This window comes from Carassius carassius, chromosome 47 (genome assembly GCF_963082965.1).
Source record: "Carassius carassius chromosome 47, fCarCar2.1, whole genome shotgun sequence".
NCBI lineage: Eukaryota > Metazoa > Chordata > Actinopteri > Cypriniformes > Cyprinidae > Carassius > Carassius carassius.
Window position 1 is genome coordinate 3,262,217 of NC_081801.1, and position 23,277 is coordinate 3,285,493.

General features: G+C 36.5%; 2 protein-coding genes across 7 annotated transcripts in view; both read left to right on the plus strand.

Annotated features, from left to right (window-relative positions):
* The window catches only part of LOC132130824 (electrogenic sodium bicarbonate cotransporter 1-like), a 52,362-nt gene extending 48,742 nt beyond the window's left edge, over positions 1-3,620 (plus strand). For 4 of the 6 annotated variants that reach the window (XM_059542640.1, XM_059542639.1, XM_059542644.1 and 1 more), the window contains 2 exons: positions 1,769-1,836; positions 2,086-3,620. In XM_059542640.1, the coding sequence (XP_059398623.1) occupies positions 1,769-1,800 (32 nt within the window). In that variant the 3' untranslated portion in view covers positions 1,801-1,836; positions 2,086-3,620. The remainder of the gene's footprint in view (positions 1-1,768; positions 1,837-2,085) is intronic. The other 2 variants (XM_059542641.1, XM_059542643.1) reach the window with 1 other exon arrangement.
* A 3,682-nt stretch (positions 3,621-7,302) lies between these two features.
* On the plus strand, positions 7,303-21,732 carry LOC132130826 (folylpolyglutamate synthase, mitochondrial-like). The gene is made up of 15 exons (XM_059542646.1): positions 7,303-7,735; positions 8,912-9,040; positions 16,348-16,401; positions 16,488-16,552; positions 16,961-17,075; positions 17,816-17,893; positions 18,098-18,159; positions 19,024-19,126; positions 19,196-19,273; positions 19,350-19,494; positions 19,568-19,645; positions 20,143-20,293; positions 20,532-20,607; positions 20,705-20,771; positions 21,240-21,732. Exons 1-15 carry the CDS (start codon positions 7,589-7,591, stop codon positions 21,614-21,616), a joined length of 1,725 nt encoding a protein of 574 aa, XP_059398629.1. The 5' UTR covers positions 7,303-7,588; the 3' UTR covers positions 21,617-21,732.
* Positions 21,733-23,277: the final 1,545 nt, after the last annotated feature.

Consider the following 23,277-nt stretch of genomic DNA (forward strand, 5'->3'; position numbering starts at 1 on the left):
ATGCTACCAGCACAGCTCCTTGTTGAGAAGCAGTTGGAGAGGCCAACAACCGTTAAAGACTTACTTGCTGAAGAGATTAACTTGCCTGCTGAGGAAATGAACTTGCCTGATGAAAATCCGCCTGATGATCATCCATCAAGGACCTTTCCTTTATTAACTCCTGTTGCTGAACCTGAGGACCCAGCCTACCAGCGGCCACAAAGAGAAAGACACCCTCCAAGACGTATCACCTATGATCAGCTTGGTAGCCCTTCCTTGTACAGTATCCAGCCACAACCGCAGTTGTTCTCTGTCTACCCGGTCCCGGCACCAGGACTGGTTCCGTGGTTGCCATCATCACACCAATTTTACCTTCAGCCACCCTGCATGTATGGACTTCAGCAAGCATAACGCTATAGAGATGACATGTTTGACTGCTTTTATGGACTGTTGATTAATGCAAGAGACAATTTGTAGACTATGCCTACAGATCATTGAGTCTGATGGACTGTTGATTAATAGAGAAATGAGTCCTCAATGAGAAAGGACTGCTTATGGACTGTTTATACAGCTGGTCAACAGATATGGACTGTGGATAATGCGTTGACTCTATTTGAGCTGTGACCTTTGACCTCTGCTCAAGTACTGGCTCACAGAAGATGATTTTCTAGGTCCAGAGCCTAAGAGACTGTTTAAGATGAATGTTGGTAATGTCAGGACGACATTTATTTTGTCGGGGAGAATGTGACAGGTTAAAGGAAATACTTACTGTACTGTTATGGGTTAAAAGGTTTTAGTAAATTAATAGGATGTGAGTATCTTAAAATATTTAAGGTTAAAAAGCTCATGCGTTCAGTACTAGTAATAAGGATTTATACAATTCATATAATTGTGTTAAAAAGTTAAAATCTGACATGTTTACAAAGGGTAACAATTATAAGAGCAATATGTAAACGTTATATTGATTACTTCATTTTGTAGTGCCTAATTTACAGGTGAAAAGTGTTGATCTGTGATCGCCAAAGTGATCTTAATCTATGCACCCGTGATTGATTGCTTTTGTCTTCCAACCCTTTTCTCCGGGGAAATCGCGGTCTTTTCCTCATAACACTAAAGTTTTCAGTGAGGAAACACCTATATCACTCTTGTGATTATTTCTCCCCTTTTTCAGGGGTGTAACACATAAGCGATTCTTTTGTCAATTATTGTGGGAGAAACAATACACATTGTTTAAACAAAAAATTCCTATTCACAACCTTCAGACGGCCATTCAGTAAGATTTTATTTTACAAAATCAATATTTTTATTCCACCAGGACACTGAAGACTGGAGTAATGATGCTGAAAATTCAGCTTTGCACCACAGGAATAAATTACATTTTACAATATATTCAAACAGAAAACAATTATTAGAAATTGCAATAATATTTCACAATATTACTGATTTTATTGTATTTTTAGTCTAATAAATGCAACCTTAGTGAGCAGAAGAGATTTTCAAAAATGTTACCATCCCCAAAATCTCAAAATAATAACTAAACAGTTTTTTGATATATATATATAAATAACACTGAATCAAACACTATCTCATGTTGACTTTAACTTGATGGTTTTTATCTCTGCATTTCCTGTTCTTTACTGCCTCTTTTAATTCTAACCTCTAACCAATCAATTCTTCTCTTCAGCTGCATCATAACATATTATGCATATTATTTTCTCCCTCTATGATTTGATAATCTGCTCTGTATGTGTATGTATGTATATTAACACCACATGCTTGTTTCTCATAGGAAAGCCCTTGTCCTTACTCACTCCCTGCTGATGGAAAACAATTTTTCCTTTCCAAGACTGTGTCAAGGTAAATCTGTGTGTGCACATGCATGTCTATAATTATCTAGCTTATATCAGCATGAATTCTATGCTGGCTCCGGCTGCTTTATGGTGCTGGTCTATCAGGTGGAACCACCATTACCATGTTATTTTAGTCGTAATTTTAGTCAAATCTCTGAAATGCATTGGCAAACCAATCCATTAGCATTAAATGCATGTCTATGAGCTATGTGTTTTGTAATCAAGTCTAACAGCTCTCTCTTTTGGTTTCTCCTAGTCAGGATTTAAACCCCTTTAAGAAGATGGTGCCTCAGATCAGAATTGATTTGGACACGGACAACAACAGATTCTTCTGGAAAACGTCCTCGGAAACGTCCCTTTAAACACTCCTGAAAACACTCATAGGTCCAGATGATGGTTTGGTCAGTCAGCTAAACAAAAACAACTTTGCTAGAATGTTTCTATTTAAAGTCCAAAAAAAAAAGGACAAGTGGTATTTAAACACTACAACCAACAGCTGCACAAACAAACTTTACCAAAGAGTTATTTTTTTTAAACTTTATTGAGTTTTTTAGCTCCTCAATATGTTCTTCTGACGTTTTGGTTACATTACTGTTGAAAAGTTGGGGGGAAAAAAAGTATTTTTGCTATTGATTTATTTTTTTTGGTTCTGGGTCCAGACTGATTTTTTCCCCCATTAATTATTTTTACATTTTTATAACCATATTTTATTAAACCTAAAGCATATCAGAATTATGTCTTAATATTGTAGAAACAAATAAGGTATAAAACAAAGCAAACTTGAGGTTTGAGTTTTCTTTTGGCCAAATGACTGCACTTCATTCAAATAAACATTATCAATGAACATATTCTGTTTTCTATGGAAGCTACGGAATTTAAAAAATAGAAACTGTAATTGCAGATTATTTCACAATTCTTTTTTTCCTTCAATCCTGAGACTTAAACTTAAAATTCTGAGAGAAAAGTCAGAATTGAGAGATATAAACTTTTTTCTTAAAATTCAGAGTTTATACTTTAAAATTCTGACTTTTATTCTCAGAATTCAATTTAATTCTCGCAATTCTGAGAAAAAAATGAGTCAGAATTGCGAGAAGAAAATCAGCAACATGAGCTTTAATGCTGCAATTACCTTTTTTTTATTGCATAAAAGGGCTTCCATAGTTTTCTTTGATTCTTTGTTGTTGTTTTTTTCTCTGAAAACTCAAACCTTTAGTCTTTTAGAAGTGAATTTAAGTGTGTATTATTACTTAACCACAATGGTGGCCGTAACTTTCCCAATATGGGAAACTCTGGTTTTAAAGACAAACAATCGTTCCCGTTCTTAACAAGACACTTCAGAAAGTGGGAAACACTCGATATGAATATTATTTTCTAGTTCTACCTCTTATGATGGACAGTAGGTGCCAGGCACTCTTGTGTTTGAGTGAAGCATTTCTCTATGCAGTATGAAACGGTTGTCAACGACTATCTAAAATCACGTGACGAGAAGAACCGCGCTGGATGTTCTTGACTATAAAATTCCCTCTGCCCATGTGTGAACTCCAGATCCGTTTCTTCATAAATGACAATCCATAACAGGACGGACACTTTCAATGTGATTGCGTTTAATTTATTTACTATGAAGCAGTTGATTTATGGTGATTTTATTACCTGGATATTTTTATTATACTTTTTTTTTAAAGAAGTAATGGTGTAGATAGTGACGTCTTTTATACTGAGATGAAACGTCGAGAGGTGTAAGGACTCAATAAATGAGATTTAATGTGGAACAGCTGCACCAAGTGACAGCAATACGCAAATTTCCTTGTTTTTGTGTGTGTGTGTGTGTGTGTGTGGGAACTTAAAAGCTGCCATTAAGACAGATCATTTATCATTTTCCCTTTCATTCAGCACAAGGATATTTCAGTAAGAAAATCTGGTGTAGAATATTTTTGGAAATATCATTATATATATATATATATATATATATATATATATATATATATATATATATATATATATATATATATATATATATATATATATATATATATATATATATATATATATATATATATATATATATATATATATATATATATAAACTGTTCAGTCATTAAAACTTGAATATAGAGACACAAGTCAGTGTTTATACATAGATCTGTTCATCATCGCTGATCAATAATGTCTTCCATTTCTTTTGATTGATCAAATTGCCTGTGCATTTTCAAGGACTAAACTTTTTTAGTTAGATGCATGATATTTTGTCATAAATCTTGTTTTAGATGCTGTTTTTCAAAACCTATTGAGATTATTTATTGTCCTCCTCTTCTGAAAGCTGTCTTACTCTCTGTGATTATAAGTGACGCTACAGGCAATAATGAGATTAACAGCTGATTGCTGTTCTGTAAAAGGGAATCACACTGTAGCACTGTGAGGCGATGGGCAAATTAAAGCAATCATTAAACCTCATTCTGGTGTCTGATGCATTCAAATGAGCTTCTAACATTCACTACACACAACTGACATAAGGATGCTAGTTTGTCTGATTTAAAGCCTCTGGGTGTGTGTTCACAGTGCGCGTGTGTGTGTGAAAGTGAAAAAGTGAAAGTGAAGTGACATTCAGACCCATACTCAGAATTTGTGCTCTGCATTTAACCCATCCGAAATGCACACACACAGAGCAGTGAACACACACACACACTGTGAGCATACACCCGGAACAGTGGGCAGCCATTTATGCTGCGGCGCCCGGGGAGCAGTTGGGGGTTCGATGCCTTGTGTTCGTTCACTGCTGTGTGTGTGCACTTTGGATGGGTTAAATGCAGAGCATGAATTCTGAGTATGGGTCACCATACTGTATGTCACGTCACTGATTCACTGATAATGTTACAGCCACACAGTGTGTGGTGTGTGTGTGTGTGTGTGTGTGTGTGTATCTGTTTTGTACTCTTGATGTTTTAGTGTGTAACCCCTTCTTTGGTGTCTGTGTTTTTACTGCATTGTGGCTGAAGTATTGATTTAATTTCATGCAAATGCAAAAATATACAATATTTATTTGTGTCTGTGTGTGGGTGGTGTGTGTCTGTTTTGCACTCTCTATTTTACAGTGTCACCCTTTCATAGCTGTGTACCTTTTTTGAATTGTGAATGATCGGTAGATTGTAAATGCAAAAAATGCAATATAATTACAAAAAAACAAAAACTTTTTTTATTCATTTTTTTTCATTCATTTCCAATGGCAGTGATATTTGACCACGAACAACACAAATCTTTTTTTTTTAATGGCCATTAACTTTTTCAAAGATTTTTTATTCATGTATTTATTTATTTTTTTGTGGTCACATAGCAACTGACATAAAAGTCATCGAGTTTCGTAACATTCCAACGATGTAGCGATTTTTTACATTTTTTGTCTGAACAACACCAGACGGTTAAAATCAAAATAACATCTACCCATTTAAAGTATGATGGATTAAAAAAATAGAATAAAAAAAGATTTATAAATTAATACATTCAAGTTTCTAAATGAACAGTTTGTACCTAAATTCAGATTAAAACACTTGTTACCTACTAATTACCTAAAAAAAACCTTTCCAATTCTTCCTCTGAGGTCAAAGTGCTGCAGGACAAAGTCAAACAGCTCTATGTAACAGAACCTGAAATGGGAATCTGGGTCTAATCTGAATAAAAGCCCAGAGGCCAGAGACACTGTGTTCTAGTCCTTGTGTATTCGCTCACCTTCAACTCATGCCTTTACGTGTCCAAATCCAACATAATACTGTTTTCCCATTTCTTGCACTTCTCTGACCAAATCTTGAAATCTAACCTCCCCGTAATCGTTTTCACACACATGTTTCTCTGAGATAAATCGTGTTTACATGTGGATAAAAGGCAGAATGACTGGTCAACATCTAAATTGCTCACTATCACCACACAAGCATCTTCCAAGAAGATAACCAGAGCTGAAATTCGCATATTTTCCATTTCAGTGATTTAGGATCTCATCACGGGATTGGATTTGAGTCCAGACAGATCGTCATCATATGCTTGGACAACTTTAATACAGAGTCGTTAGTAGTTTCTTTAATCATTTTCTGATATGTGGCCTTTCTCACGAATTTCACCTTCTCTGTCTTGCACTAGTAATGCGATGTAAGCAAACGCATGTCTGCTCTATTAACCTCTGCTCTATTAACCCATGGGTCACTGTATAACAAGGAACCTTCAAATGAGCTTTTATATGTTGAATCAATCATACAATTATTCCTCATTCCACATAACTGACATAAAGACACTCTATTTTGTATTATTTAAAAGACATAAACCTACAGATTCTTAGAAAAAAAGCCTCATAGCGATTGAAACCTTGAAACAAGGCTTTATAATTAGATATGAATATATTTTCTAGCCATTTACCATAACTTAGCTGTTGACCACTATGCCACAGCACCCCGTAAGATAACCCAACATGTATTTTCATGCTGTTTTTGAAGAATCAGTTTTTAGTTGATTAAAGGTAAGAAAATATTTTATTAGCTTTATAATTAACTTTTATTACTAACACCATTAAGAGACTTTACAGAACAGTATTGTAGCTCTTTACCATAGTTCAGCCTTCTAAAAGATTGTGATCAATGAGACAAGCAAAAAAAAAAAAAAATTCCATCGACCATCAGAATTAATTTAACCAGTTAAACTTTTTTTTTTTTTTTAAGTAATATGACATTTAACTCAATATCAAGTCAGTTTCATGTAATTAAACTTGAAATTACCTTAAAAGTCAATTTGATTATTCTTAAAAATATATGGCAGCAACTGGTTATTTACAGTGATCAGATGGAAATGAAAACGTTTCTTCTCAGGAAAGTTGTTTAGAAAATGTTGCCTAAACACTTAATGTGGGTCTTCAATAGTTTGTCATCACAGGATCAACCACTGTCTTCTCGCGACCTCTAGTGGCCATTTAGCAAGAAGAGCTTGTCAATCCTGCTTCAAAGCCTGTTATTATTTAAAACGAAATCGTTTTAATTAGTTTAATTATTTGACCTGATTGAACACTTTGCGCCCTGATTGTGAATACTATTATACGTTAATGTTAATTTAAATGTCACAACATTTGATTTTAATTTAAAATGTTATAAAATAATTTAGTATTTAATTTTATTAACTAATAAAAATAATGTGTTAAATCAATTAAATATTACATTTAAATAATAAATGTTAAATTACATTTTGTTAATCAAATTAACAAAATTAATGTTATTTCAATTTTAAAAAAAAATGAAGCAGTTACGTTTCCTTCCAATTTTTACGTTTTCATGATTTCAATTATCATATTGTTGATGAACCGAATGAATTAATTAATCAACTAATTGCTAATGATATCAGAACATGATATCAGAGCTGATTGATATCCAGTTCTGTCCAATAGGTGGCGGTGCTGCGTTATAAGCGAGAGCGCGCATGCGCAGTACTACGTTTTTGCTGGCTCTCGAAGACAGCTGACACTTGAGAAGCGTTTAATAGCAGCACTGCATGGCAACCCAGAGAAATCCAGATTTATAACATGAATCTCTGCAGCGCGGCGTATTTCTCTGAGCTCATGAATGCGCAGCCTGGTTACTTTAAGACACCAAATTGTTGTCACTCGCACTGGCGAAAGTAAACAGTTGTGAAATCTGTACGGTAAGGAAGGAGGCGTGGCATGACGCCAGAGTACCATATTGACAGGAAAACTCACCAAATTTGGAGCTGCTTCCTGCACTTCCCGGGTCACCATGCTGCGTGTGTCCCGCGTGCTGGAGCGTTTACGCGCGTGTACCGAAGCCTCCGCGCGTAACCGACACTGGACCAAAATTGCCGAGCTGTCAGTAAAGTTCTCGAGTACTAAAACTGCTCCGCGCTTCCGAAGAATGGATTATCAGGTAAAGCATGCGTCCATATGTTATGCGATTGCATGGAAATTATTAATAATAACTGTTGAGTTTGTGCACTTTTGTTTGGACTTTTGCCTGGTAGTTTTATTTTTGGGCTCGGTTGTAATTACGCTGTAAATCCACCCAGCGTACGCGGATGATTCATCTGTGACGATCGTTACATCAGCCGTTAGAGTTTAAAAACAAACTAGAGCGGCAAATTTTTTTCGCGTAATGTGCGCACGTGAGATCAAGTGTATTCCATTGAGTTCAACAGATATTCTGAAAGCAAGCATTTACGCATAGCTTAATTCTGTTCGCACTTATTTAGGATATACTACGTATTTCTTTGTTTCTATTCACTTTCCCAGTAGTTACAAGCCACTGTTACAAGTTGTTACCAATAACAAATGAATAGAACGTTGTCACTGTTTGGATGATAGCAAAGACATGTAACTTAGTACTAGTATGTATTGAATAATTGTGTAAGTAAGGCACGGCAAGTCACAAATGGAATATTTACTAGTAGTTATAAGTATTAACATACAAAATAGACGCTAGTTATTATACTTTATTAAAGGCCATGTGCTCAGGCAGCATAACAGAGGATTAAATATATGAGTGTAGAAGAGAAGATCTCCATTTCATTCATTAAGCTTATTGTGTCATTATGTTTATATGTTTAATATCATTGTGTAATATTTGAGAATTAAATGACATTTGATCAAGTAGAGGTAAAATCTGACCTAAGTGAAATCTTCTAAGTGTTATTAGAAATTGAATAATTTGAGGTTCTAATCATTTGCATTTACATTTTTTTTAAACCTATATCTCTTATATTCAAAATATAGGAAATATATATATATGTAGAATAGTAGTAGAATAGAAGTTATCTTAATATAATGAAAGTGTTTTAATATTCACATTTATTAAACCTTTTAAAATTTTTATTTTTTCTGGGATTTCCCATGAATTTTTATGGTGTCAGGACTAAATTAACCTCATCTTACTTTGAAAGAGTAAAGAGCTTTACATGGACATTTTATCTGAATATCAGCTCAGAATTACTTCCAGCACTTAAATTGCGAGTTATAAATCAGGATTGGATGTGTCATGAGCTTCAGAGCTAGTGTTTGAGATGGCATGAAGTCTTTGAGATCTTGTAGCATTATGAATGTCTTCCAGGATGCGGTTTGCACGCTCAACACCCTCCAGACGAACGCCAGCGCATTGGAGCAGGTGAAGAGAGAGAGAGGTCATCCTCAGCTCCAGCTGCAGGCCATGAGAGGCTTCCTCCAGCGGGCAGGACTCAAGGTATCAGCTTCACAACACTGAAAAAATCATGATTGGAGTGGACTGCATGACCAAAATCATAATGTCACTGTATGAGTGATTTTTATATCACAGTAACTGTACAAACAACCGATAGACCACTATTTATTTCGATAAATCTGCTGTTATTTTGATATGTCACAGCCAGTATATATTCATCCTTGGCCGTTTAAGAGATCTGTGAGTGGATAATATACAATTTCTGTATTGGGGAAAAAAAGTGTTTTAATGAATTAAGTCACTATTGTGTAAAAATTATACATTTTTGAATTTCAGTGTCATTAAATTTTAACTTGATGGACAAAAAAACATAAGTTAGTTCTGTATAAGTGAAAATTAGTTATTTTCTAGGAGAGGAACGGTTCAACTTACTCACGGTTCGGTTTGTATCACGGTTTCAGGATGGTTTGGTATGTGCTATGTTTAGGGAGAAACTACTGTCAAATAAAAACAAAGACAATAAGAATAATCTTTACAAACACTTCAGACAAACACACAAACTTTTTTGTTCTTTGCTGTCATACTTTAAATCAGTGTAAACGTATAAACATTTTTTGCATTTGTTAAATGTCAGAAATGAGCCGGGGGAATTTAAATCTATTTTTCTTAACACTTTCATCAAAGTCAGAAGTATACATGCACTAAGTTAAACTCCAGATGATTCCATTCTGAGCTTAAGAATCTTCTGATAGGTTAATGGATTCCATTTGAGTTAATTGGTGGCACACCTGTGGATGCATATAAAGGCACACCTCAAACAGAGAGCCTCTTTCTTTGACATCATGGGAAAATCAAGCAAAATCAACCAAGACCTCAAGAAAAGAATAGTGGACCTCCACAAGAGTGGCTTATCCTTAGGTGCAATTTCCAGATGCCTGAAGGGCCCACGTTCATACAATAATAAGCAAGTATAAAAAAAACATGGCAATGTACAACCATCATACCGCTCAGGAAGGAGACCGATTCAGAGTCCCAGAGAGGAACGTTTTTTTGGTGCGAAATGTGCGAATCAACCCCAGGACAAACTGCTAAGACCGCGTCATTATCCACAGTAAGTGAGTCCTGTACCACCACGAGCTGAAAGGTAACTCTGGGAGGAGAAGGACATTACTTCAAAACCACCATAAAAAATGCCAGACTACAGTTTGCAACTGCACATGGGGACAAAAATCTGAAAAGGCAAGAGTGAGCAAGAAGGCCTACAAACCTGAACCAGTTCTGTCAAGAGGAGTGGGCCAAAATTCTAGCAAACTATTGTAGAAAGCTTGTGGAAGGAGACCCAAAAAATTTGGACCAAGTGAAACCGTTTCGGGCAATTCTACCAAATACTAAGGAAGTGTATGTGTATACTTCTGCCTTTGATGAAACTGATAAAAAAAACCATAAAAATTCTCCCTCAATCGATTCTGACATTTTAACAAATGCAAATTTTTTTAATGTTTTTTTATCTAAAAATAAAAAGTTTACTCTGATTTAATATATGACCATAAAGAAAGTGGTTTTTTTTTTTTTTCTGAAGTGCATGTAAACGACATTAACGATGGTGGCCCATCCACATGCAGCGGCTTCGCTCGCTCCCGACAGAACGGTGTTTTGTGTGTTTTTTTTTATTGTCCTGTGAGTCACACGTCTACTTGTATTTAAGTGCACATACAGCCGTGAGTTGCTGCTGGATTTCAGCAGAACCAAATTTTTTGAGTTAAACTCCATGCACGCCGAAGAGCTGCGGGACCTCGGTCTGCTCCACAGCGGAGGCACCACAAGTGGCATGAGGGGAAGCAGAAGAGGTATCTGGGCTAGGCTAAAGGCTAACCCACACAAGCCATCTATCCCCACCATCGTACTGGCTAACGTACGCTCTTTGGGCAATAAACTGTACTACATCCGAATACTACGTTCAACTCAGAGGACTGTAAGAGACTGTTGTGTTTTTGTGCTCACGGAAACATGGCTTAGCAACAGCGTTCCAGATGGCGCTATTCAGCTGACATGCTATCGAGCGGACAGAGCTCTCGTCGCGGGAGGAAAAACCTGCGACTGCGGGCTTTGTGTTTACATCAATGATGCGTGGTGCTGCGATGCTGTTGTGATCTGCAAACACTGTTCATCCCTGGTGGAGTTTATGATTAAGTGCCGGCCGTTCTATCTGCTGAGGGAACATACTGCCATACTGCTCATTTCGGTTTACATTGCCCCGAAAAACATCAACAGCAACAGGAACAAAGCACTAAATGACCTGCACCTGCACTAGGCTTGTTGCGATAGTCGGTGTTACCGGTGATACACTGTGTTTAACCCACCTACCGGTCATAGCACTTGACCACCGGCACCGTCCCCATCGTGTTGAAGTTTTAGCCTATAGCGATAAAGCACTTAATTCAGTTAGTGACTACGTGCCTTCGTAATTTAGCGTAAGTGGAACGAGCGCCGCAGTAAAGCAGCAGGTGTCCGATTTCATTTATCATTTGAGGTAGGGATGCACCGAATATTCGGCCACCGAAGATTTTCGGCCGAAAATGGTCCAAAAGAGCATTTTCGGTTTTTGGCCGAAAGACTTTTATCACCGAAACAACACGGCCGAAATGTTGTGATGATGACGCAAACAGAAACGGCGACCTGAACGTGCACCTGCATAGCGCAGACCACGAGCTCCCCGCGACATTCACTTCACACCAGTGAGAACATTCCCTCTCTTCTTATTCCTTTATTCGCAGCACTAAAGCGTCTCCTAACAAAGAGATTGAGACGGTCCACGAAGTGAGAACAAAGAAAGGTACAGTCTTATAGAGTCTGTTAGCACACGTCTCACTGAGATCTTTTCGGATCCTCTGCACTTCATCGCGAATGTGCTTGATACGCGTTATAAAGATCATTACTTGGATGCGGAAATAAGGCAGCGCGCACGAGAAATGATACAGGCCGCGCTGGATGCGGAGAACCCGCGTGGAGACGGAGAAGCGCCAAGCGCAGGAGACAGATCAGAGCGCGGAAAAAAGACTCGTCTCTTGGCATTCACCCTCGTTGTCTGATATTTTCAGTGAAATTCTGCAAGAAAGTGCCTCAAATAATAATACATTGGCTATTGTTCTAGTTCTTAGGCTACTATATATGTGACATTTTATTTACAGTAGCCTATATATATATATATATATATATATATATATATATATATATATATATATATATATACACACACACACACACACACACACACATATATATATATATATACATATACATACATAATATCAGATTGTAGCCATATTTCTGCTTTAATTTGATAAAACAAATTATTTATGCCCTGCCCCTATTTAAATACACTCTCTCAAATATTTCTCAAATGTCAGGCAGATGACAAGCTCAACTGCTCAACAGCTAGATGGTTATCTGTCTGAAGTCCCCATCCCCAGAAGTGATAACAGTCTTGCCTACTGGAGAAGTAATGCACTTTCTAGTCCTACAGAGAACAATTTCAAATGCACTTCACCTAAATGCACTTTGTTTTTATGAGAGAACAGTTCATTTTAAAACCTTTCTGTAGGCCTGTACATTATTATTTAATATTCACATGAGTGGGATACATTTTTAGTTTGAATTTTATTTTATACTGTGCATTGTTGCAATGTGCTTAATAAATATTGCATAATTTGTAATTATGTATTTTTATGTTTTTTATAATTTATGTAATTGTAATTATCTTTGAAACTTTAATATTAATTTATGCAATTGCAATGTCTTAATTTTAGTAAAGTTAGTACATGGTCATAGCAATAAATGCAATGGAATAATTGGCATAATTTCTTTCGGTTTCGGTTTTCGGCCTTGGTTTTCTCTTTTTCGGTTTTCGGTTTCGGCCAAGAATTTTCATTTCGGTGCATCACTAATTTGAGGAGAGTGAGGCGAGCTAACTGGCAAAGGATGGCGGAAGATCTGGTTTCAAAGCGAACTGTTGCAATTTAAAAAGAAGGTTTTTCGCTTATTGTTTCTCATTTAGCCCATTTATAATTTTTTTTGTACGGTGTATGCAGTTAATAGGCCTACTTTTTTTTTTTTTTTTTTTTTTTTTTAACAGCTTAACGTGAGTTTAATTTATATTCGTTTTTTTTTTTTTTGCACTTAAGTGTCCTCGATTATTCGGGTAGGCTACCTTATTTAACGAAGTTTTTGATGTACGTTCGTTTCATATTCGATGGTTGTGCGGTTTTTTTTTTTTTTTTTTTTTTTTTTTTTTTTGCTGAAAAAGGCAGGCACTTTATTTAACGAATATTTATAATTATTTAACGAGTCTTGTTTGATACTTGCACGATGTGTGCAGTGGTTCGTTTTGTTAATAAATGCACTTTAAAGGTGTTTCATAAGTGCTTTCGTTTAGTTTTTGCATGGTGTGTTAAGTTATTCATTTTGCAATAAAGATGTGTGTAATACAAGCGAGTGTCTTTATTGTTTTGTGTATTTTTATTAAGAATAAAATAAATTAACCCATGATTAATTCAAACAAATGCTACTGAATTGCCGCTAATTAAAATGAAAGTAAATTGAGACGTGTGCACGTCTGCACGACCGCATTTTCGGCCTCCCGAAATCCCCGACACGCAACCCCGGTGACACCGGGATTACCGTTTTTTTTACACATCGATTAACCGGTGGAAAAAATCCGTCACCGCAACATCCCTAACCTGCACATCAGTGAGCAGCAGACAGCCCACCCTGATGCTTTTCTCATCATAGCGGGGGATTTCAACCATTCAGGCTTAAAGAGCGTGTTTCCAAAAATACACCAACACATTAACTTTCCAACACGAGGTAATAACATTTTAGATTTTGTTTACAACGCACAGAGAGCAGCTTACACCCCCCCCCCCCCCCCCATCTCGGTGCCTCAGACCACATCACTGTCATGCTAATGCCTGCATACAGACCGCTCATTGAAGTCAACAAACCAGTTCAAAACCAGATTCAATCGTGGCCGGAAGGGTCGTCAGAGGCTCTTCAAGAATGCTTTGACACCACTGACTGGAATGTGTTCAAGCAGCAACACCCCACAGACCTCCAAGAGTACTCGGAGACTGTCACTGCCTACATCAACAAGTGTACTTTTAAACTAGTGTTGTCACGGTACCACAATTTCAGTATTCGGTACCGATACCAGTGAAAATCCACAGTTCTTCGTACCAATTTCGCCATTACATGCCCTTATTTTTAAGGCTCTACTGTTAGTGTTATCTGTATGCACCAAGGGTCTGAGAGTAACGCAATTTCAATTCTCTGTATGTATGTACTTTACATGTGAGAGAATTGACGATAAAGCAGACTTGACTAAATATCTGGTTTCAACTTTATCTAACTACAAGCAACACCTAAAATACAATACAGTGGAGATACAATTAAAAGTGATTTTCATTTTTTTTTTTTTTTAGGCAGGTCTAACATTAGGTAATGGTACAGATATTGAATAAAGTGATAATGTAAAACAGCATTGCATATTTGACTGTATGAATTAGATGTGAATCTTTATTGAAGTTAGGGCTGGGCGATATGGTCCCAAAAATATCCCTGATTTTTTTTTTTTTACTTAAAATCAATATTCAGATGACAAAGAATATGTTCAAAACAAGTTTTAACTTTTTGATTTGTTTTGATTTTACCTTCTGGGATTTGATCTGGATTTCCCCCTTGGGGTTAAAGTGCAATCAGAAACAAGCCAAAAAGACCAGATGGCAGGCGCTGCCATTGTAAACAGCAAAGTAACAAAAGTTACATCTAGTCACAAATGGCATGTCTTTTTATCAATCTGTCATATGCAATGCAATACAAAAGGAGATATCATTCTTTATCATTTACCAATCAAATTTGTAGCCAAGATGATAAAAAAACCAAAATAGTATTACCTTAATGCTGGAAAGACCTTAAGGTTAATTGTTTTTATTTTTTTCATTTATTTTTTTATACTATACTAGAGAACCATGACGCTCCTGACTTAAAAAAAAAAATCTGCTAAATAAACTACAGATTCGAGTTAATCGATAAAATCGATTTATCGCCAAGCCCTAATTAAAGAAAAAATTAGCTTTTCAATCAGGAGCAGTGAGTGATTTATTTGTTGTTGCTGTTTGATTAATATTAAGAAAGTGCCGCCACTTAAAGAGAATGCACTGATACATTAGGCCTACATTCAACCGGACATTTTGACATAATTTTAGTTTGAATTTGTCTATTTAAACACAATATTTCAGAGAGAGCTTAATATTTGTCCTTGTTCTGAGGTGTGCGCGCTTCGAATAAGTGCACGCACAAATTTTGTCACAGCGCTCGAACTCGCGTCCTTTGACTCTTAAATGTTTAAACTGCCAAAGCTTACAAGAGTTTAGTTTAAACACTGATATCACCGTGTGCTGTTCAGGTCTCACGCGCTGTCAGCACCCGGGTGATGACGGAATATTCCAGCATATGGCATTCGCATTGAACAGAGTGAATGGTTTGTCCACGTTTTTTTTTTTTTAGCAGTTATTATAATGTTTGGGAAACCAGAATGCACATCCATCAACAGAAACACATTAGCCGAACCCTGTCTGTTTGATGTGTTATTGCAAACCATATTACAGATGCTTGTCAAATTTATGTTGAACCGCGGTCCTAGCACGTTCCGAACCATGTGTGGAGAACCATACAGTTCAGTTCTTTTTTTTGTGAACCGTTCCATCCCTATTTCTTTCTCATTTTGATTTGTTGAGAATTTTTTATCGTTATGTAAATAACTGTATTTAAATGTTTTTGTAATTAACTATTCAAACTGAGCTACTTTTACATTTCTTGTTTTAGTCTATTAGTCTATGTATATTTTTGTATATTAAATAATAATGTGGTAATGCCTAAACTTGGAAAAATCCCGAGAATTAAATACAGTATAAATGAAAAGTACTTAATTGTTGAAATATTTCCTCTTTATATTTTTATGTATTTATTTATTTTTTTGCACTTCGGCAGGCAGAAAAAAAAAGATTGAGTCTTAGCAAGTGAACGGTGAGCCTAACTGCTTTACATTTATTTAACAAATTAATTAAAAACAAAAGACTCAAAATATTACAATTATTAAAACTGTATAGCAATTTTTGATTTTGATTGCAAAATTTGAAAACAAATTATTGCCATTGTAAATACTAAACATATGCTTTACTGTGACCGCACATCAGCATCATCTTCACTTTGTGAAAACAAGTTGTTCCTTGTCTCAACGTGTTATTTTGTAAATAATCATTCAAAATGTGCTGATGTGTCCTGTCTGTCCTCAGGCAGAAGAACTTGATCGTCTTAATATTATTCACGTGACTGGAACAAAAGGAAAGGTAAGCCAGTTCACCGAGCAATTAAACACTGAATCAAGTTATAAAAGTTGAACGAAATGCAGAAAATATAAAAATATTTTTTTTAGGGTTCAACTTGTGCCTTTACAGAACAGATTTTGAGAAAGTATGGCTTCCGGACTGGATTCTACAGGTATTACAACCGGTCAAAATAATTCAGTATTTGAAGATGAATGCGTTTATAGTTATTCTGTAGTGATTATGGGAGCGGCAGGGTTTTTAAATCAGTGTTGGACAACTCCACCGTTTATTCATGCATGCACATGTAAGCGAGTTCATGCTGAACTTTCAATAAACCAGCTCTCTGAGTAACAAGGAAAGCTGTGTCACTTCAGTATTACCATGCAAATGATGTAATCAGTCTGTCCTAGGTTTTATTGAACTTTAGCTTAAGCTTAATGATTTACATAATCATTGACCATTGTTCACAGCAAGACTTTTTTGGGGCTTAAACACTATAGTAAAGTCATTACATTTTCTGTGTTATCTTTATTGTGTAGCTTGATTTGTGTGTTGTTTGTTTTCTGTATCCTCTTTTTAGTTCACCTCATTTGGTGCAAGTGAGAGAGCGAATCCGAATCAACGGGCAGCCACTAGGAAAAGAGCTGTTCACCAAATACTTCTGGCAGGTGTATTGTCGACTGGAGGAGACGAAGGTGAGATGGATGGTATTTTTAAGTCAATATACAATGTAGGCATTCTATGACATTCACTAGTCAAACATCTTCCCAAGTTGTTTATATACCAGACCATTTATAAAAACGAATGGTAAAAATGGCTCCGTTATAAATCATGATGTTATGACACAATCCTGAACATGTAACATATGATGACGGTGTGAAATATGCGGATATGTGGAGCTTAGCCAAACACAATAGTGATTGTGATATGGATATATTAATGTTTGCACGTATTAATAATTGCATTTATAGTTTTATGAATGCTTTTGGATGCAAGAAACCTTCAGGGAAAAATTTAATTATAAAAAATTTAATTCCTTTATTCGCTGCTGTGGGTGAATATGTTCATGTCCAAGCTTTTTACTTCTGAGGAAGGTTTACTTCTGCATTTGTGAACTTTGTGGTAGCTTTAAACAATGATCTGGTTTGTTTCTCTATGTCTTGAGCTCCAAGGCTTTAATTCCCATGAAAGAAGTGCATGTTTGACACTGGCTGCTCAACCATGTTTGCATCTGTTCAATGTTAATTGTGTTAAGTGTAAATGTGAGGCATCTGGCCATGTAACTGGATAATCGCAACAGCATGCCAATCATGTGAGGAAGGAGACAGTGGCTTTTGTTAAGATGTCTCTTTTGAACATCTGCATCCATGCAAGCACAGCCGTGATACGAGTAATAACCAAAGACAAACTTTTTATTTTGTGTTCAACCTTTCAGGATGCCCATGGCGGCAGCATGCCTGCTTATTTCCGCTTTCTCACCATCTTGGCCTTTAATGTTTTTCTGAAGGAGAAGGTGAGGAACATTTCTGATCTATATTACATTAACTCTGTATACATATATATTACATCTCTATATTACATCTACTGCTGTTTTGTTTAGAACTTTGTTATCTGCAATGTCAAAGTTTAATCCTTTTGTCTGAAGATCATTGACACTTGTCTTTTATTATAAACCTTGACCAAAACTCTCTCTGTCTTTGTCTCTGCCTCTGTGCAGGTTGATTTGGCAGTCATTGAGGTTGGGATCGGTGGAGCTTATGACTGCACCAATATAATCGGGTAACACGGCACTATTCAAATCAGAGATTTTACTGTCTCTCTCTCGTCTGCTTCAGTGTAGCATGTCTAATACTCTTTGTGCCACATTATTCTAGTGTGACATCCATTAAACAGTGTTCGTCTGGCTTATTACTCAAGCGTGACATTCCTCTCATATCAACCAATCACTGATCAGCATTCTTCATGAGTTTAGTTGATTCTATCAGTCATGACTGACCACATGAACCAAGCAATGGTTATAAAAATCAAGAAATCACTCCGCATTTTATATGATCTTATTCTCAGTAAGAGCCAATAATAACAACTTTAGTCAAAAACACATGTATTTTACGTACATACAATTTCCTTTCCAGTATTTTATACAAAAAAAATCGAATTCACTCACCCTCAGGCCATCCAAGATGTAGATGAGTTTGCTTGTTCAATGGAACAGATTTGGGGAAATGTAGCATTACATCACTTGCTCACCATTGGATCTCTGCAGTGAATGTGTGCAAACTCATCTACATCTTGGATGACCCGAGGGTGAGTGCATTTTCAGCTAATTTTAATTTTGAAGTGAACTATTCCTCTAGAAATTCACCACAAAGTTGCATAAACACTTCCATGTGCATTCTTCCATTTTAACCTACAAATCCTGTATTAAAATGGGAAAGGTTGTCGAGGGATGAAGTGACATGGTTAAAGGTGATGTGTGTAACATCTATGATTTTTCAAGATCACAACTATTTAGAAGGACGTTTATGTTGAAACTATCATTATCAAATATATCATTGTATTTGGTGCTGCTAATTGCACAGAAATGATACACTCCACTTGGAAGATAATTGAGGATTAATTTATTTCAATGTTGTTGTTTTTTAGGCGTCCCTGGGTGTGTGGCATCTCCTCTTTGGGCATAGACCACACCAGCATACTGGGAGACACCATTGAGAAAATTGCTTGGCAGAAAGGAGGGATTTTCAAGGTGAATATTTGTGGCTGTTGTGTGAAATTTTGCATGTTGGAAGTTTTTCAGTGAACGTGTTTATTGCAGCTAGGAGTTCCTGCATTCACAGTCAAACAACCTGATGGGCCGATGAATGTGCTTCAAGAGAGGGCACAAGAAATTGGGGTGAGAAATATGAATATACTACAGATTCAATTCAGAATGCAGCTAATTTTCTCACATTGCTCTTTTTCCCTCTCAGTGTTCGTTATCAGTGTGTCCTGATCTGGAGGAGTATGAGAGCGAGGGTTTGCTCAGCTTGGGTCTAGCTGGCCACCATCAGCGCAGTAATGCTTCTCTGGCTCTACAGCTCTCACACACCTGGCTGCAGAGACACTTCCTCACAGGTGTGTGTTTCTGACTGTCTATGGGTTAGTTCACATATCTGTTTGTGTTTTTAATCAGCTGTTTGTTTCTCAGATCCTGCGTCATCTCCAGTAGAGTTCAGCGGTGTGAGTTCAGCTCCAGTGTTCAAGCCTAGTCCTACAATGATCAAAGGTCTAGAAACTACACGCTATACACCCCAATTAAAAGCTCTGTTCTGAAACCTAGTGAACTGCCTTGATGTATGCTGACTACATAGGTAGCTACCTTCTCAGACAACGTTTTAACCCTTATGGAACTTTTTTGATTGATTTAGTATAGCCTACATAGGCAGCAACAAGCAAGAAACAGGGATGTGATTTATGTGGTTATAGAAGTCTACATATAAAGGACTTTTAAGGCCTCCCAATGGATTTGGTTAATTGTTCTCTATATTCTCAATGCAAGGCATTCTGGTATTGCCTTTTTACTATGAAGGATACATTTGATGTTGCCTTAAAATTAAACTTTTAGAAGGCAACATAGTTATTCCGGTCACTTTTATCCAAAGTGACTTTCAGTACACTTATTTTGAGGTTATTACCCATGAAGAAATCTGGGGTTCATTGTCTTATGAGAGTCGTAGTGATTTAGTAATTGCAGCTTTTGTATGTGTACATATGTTTTCAAAGGTCTTGCAGAGACTGAGTGGCCTGGGCGCAATCAGACACTAAAACACGGTCCTGTGACGTATTTCCTGGATGGAGCTCATACTACTCGAAGCATGCTGGCTTGTGTCCGCTGGTTCAATGAAGTCACACCACAACATGAGAAAAATACTGGGTGAGAAAACCTTACTCTTTCATTTGTATTCAGAGCCAGGGACACAGACAGTAGAGCATGGTCTTTACCGTTCATTATCAACGCCAGGTCATGGGTTTAATTCCCAGGGAATTTGTGAACTGATAAAAATGTATAGTCGCTTTGGATGAAAGCATCTGCTAAATGCATAAATGTAAATATGGACAAGAGCAGACAGTTGTTAATTTGTGTTGGTGTTCAATGCTCTTTGTGTTTGTAGGGGTTCGGTGTTGAGGGTCCTCTTATTCAACGCTACAGGAGAGAGAGACTGTGCCGCTATGCTTAAACTGCTCATAGTGAGTTATCAGTTCACACCTTTTTAATCATTTTAATCTGCGCTAAATTAACCAGACTCATGGTTATTTGTATTATAATGATTGTTTTTTCTTTTAGCCCTGTCACTTTGACTTTGCTGTGTTCTGTCCAAACATCACAGAGGCCATAGCGACCTGTAATGCAGGTAAGAGATTATTTCAGTCATCGTCCTGTGTAAGAGATCCAGAGGCAGATGATGATGATATGAGATCTAGTCAATCAATAAGAGGTGATGATAAATGTTTTAAGTGGTTCAGGACCAAAGTCTTTGTTAGAAACTGTAAAGCGTGCTAACTACACAACACATGTTGCATGAACTTTTGGCTAAAATCTGATATTATATTGATTTAAAATGCTGCATTACAAAGTAGTTTTTTTTTTTGGCAATGTAGAAAGTTTAGTGATATTTTGCTAATTTAATCTATCTTTGTTCCGGTGGCGCAGTGGTAGAGCATAGCCCAAAAGGTTGTGGGTTCAATTCCCAGGAAGCATAAAAACTGATTTAAAAAAAAAAAATACAAAAAAAACCATTTATAGCCTGAATGCACCGTAATTTGCTTTGGATAAAAGCATCTGCCAAATGCATAGATGTAATGTAAATGTAATCTTTCAGACCAACAGAACTTTAATGTTTCCGTGGAAAACATGCTCACACGTTGCTTGGACAACCAGCAGAGCTGGCGCGTTCTGAATGGCCAGGAGGAGAAGCCAGAGGCGGAGCTTCTGATCGGAGGAGGTTTGCCATTGGTGGCAGAAAGACACAGCCACACACTGGTGTTTCCCTGCATCCTCAGCGCCCTGCAGTGGATCAGTCAGGGAAGAGACTCCGTTCTGTCCGACCCAAATAAATGTGTCATACCCCTTAAACCTAGCATAAACGCGAAAGCTGCTCCACTTCGAGAGGCTGTAAGCATACACGTCCTCATCACAGGTAGTTTACACCTGGTGGGAGGGGCTTTAAAACACTTGGACCCTGCTTTAAACTCATAACGGACATATGCATGTGTCTGCAGTGTCAGACCGCCTGCCACACGCAGCAAGAGCACCACCTAGTGCCTGAACCCTCTGTTTCGGTACTTAAAAGTAAAAGTTGAATGAAGTAAAAATGAAGATTTGCTGAAAGTGTACTCACCCTCAAGTCATCCAAGGTGTAGAGGAGTTTGTTTGTTTATCACCGCAGAATGAGAGTCCAAACAGCTGATAAAAAAAAAATCCCAAAAATCCACAAAACTTTTGTGATGTGAAAAGCTGCGTGTTTGTAAGAAACAAATCCATCACTAAAGGGTTTTTACTTTAAACCATTGCTTTCAGTTAAAATATCCATAATCCATAACACTTCCTCACTTGGAAAAGTCCATGCCTTTCCTCTCGCATCAAAATCCAACCACATAATTATTTATAAAACGTTTGGCTTGTAAACGATGCTTGATCTGTGCATATTTCTCTCCTGATTCAGACAAGATGACTTTTTCCACTGGAGAAAGCTATAATATGTACTCTATATTTTTAGCCGGAATCAGGTTTAAAGGAAAAATGTCTTGATGGATTTATTTATAATAATGGATTTTTTTTTTACTTCACAAGACATTAACTGACGAACTGGAGTGGTGTAGATTATTGTGATGTTTTTATCAGCTGACGGCACCCATTCACTGCAGAGGATCCATTGGTGAGCAAGTGATGTAATGATACATTTCTCCAAATCTGTTCTGATGAAGAAACAAACTCCTCTACCATCTTTGATGACGTGAGGGTGAGAAAACTGTCAACAAATGTACATTTTTGTGTGAACTATTCCTTTAACAGTTGAGTATTCGAAGGTTTTCTGCAAATCATGTTTGAAATATTTTGTTCTAGAATCCATGCATTCTATATCCTGAAGAGCATTGGACTAGTTCATCCGTTAATGTAAAAAGCACATAAATCTGAATCTACTTGAGCTGTTTACGATTACTTTAATGGGATACTTTAATTTGAAGTACTTGCATTCAGTTCATTTTCTGTGTAAGCTTCTTTGTTTTACACTACAATTTTGATGTTTTTAACTGGATTTTTCCATTCATGAAATATAAAGTCAGGTTGCCTGTTCATCATTGTTTGTGTTATTTTTTTTATTGCACTGATATAATTGGGCCATATATAAAACACTGTTCTATAATAATTTAATGTGTCATTTCTCACACATGCACGGGGAAGTTTACATTCATAAGTGGATGCAAAACAATATTCAAAGCATGTCAACATTGTGGTTCCCACATCCGTTCATAGTGTATACAAATGTGTTAAATGTTTGTGTGTGTGTGTGTATATACATTACAGAACTGGAGATGTATAAAAATGGACTGTCAAATATGACATCATTTTTTGTAGCATTTTATGTACTGTAGTATTTTCAAATACAACTTTGATTTTTGAATATGGTTACGTGGTTTTGGGATAATTTGTTATATATGAAAGCCTGGATAATTAATATAGCAATAATGTGACTAGAAATGTATTTTGACCAATAAATATTATACCAATCTTGTCTTAAAGTGCAAAAGGGTGCTATTAAAGTCTTCGAGTGCGGTGTATACCAGATGGAATTAAATAAAAAGAAAAATTGAATTTTGTGTCTGTATTATATAATACTTTTTATATTTATTATATGC

What these genes read in the sequence shown, in the direction of transcription:
- LOC132130826 (XM_059542646.1), top strand. Translation starts at nt 7,589, where the DNA reads ATGCTGCGTGTGTCCCGCGTGCTGGAGCGTTTACGCGCGTGTACCGAA. An exon ending in TCCAGCGGGCAGGACTCAAG is followed by an intron (nt 9,041 to 16,347) that starts GTATCAGCTTCA and finishes GTCTGTCCTCAG; the next exon opens with GCAGAAGAACTTGATCGTCT. An exon ending in CAACATGAGAAAAATACTGG is followed by an intron (nt 20,294 to 20,531) that starts GTGAGAAAACCT and finishes TTGTGTTTGTAG; the next exon opens with GGGTTCGGTGTTGAGGGTCC.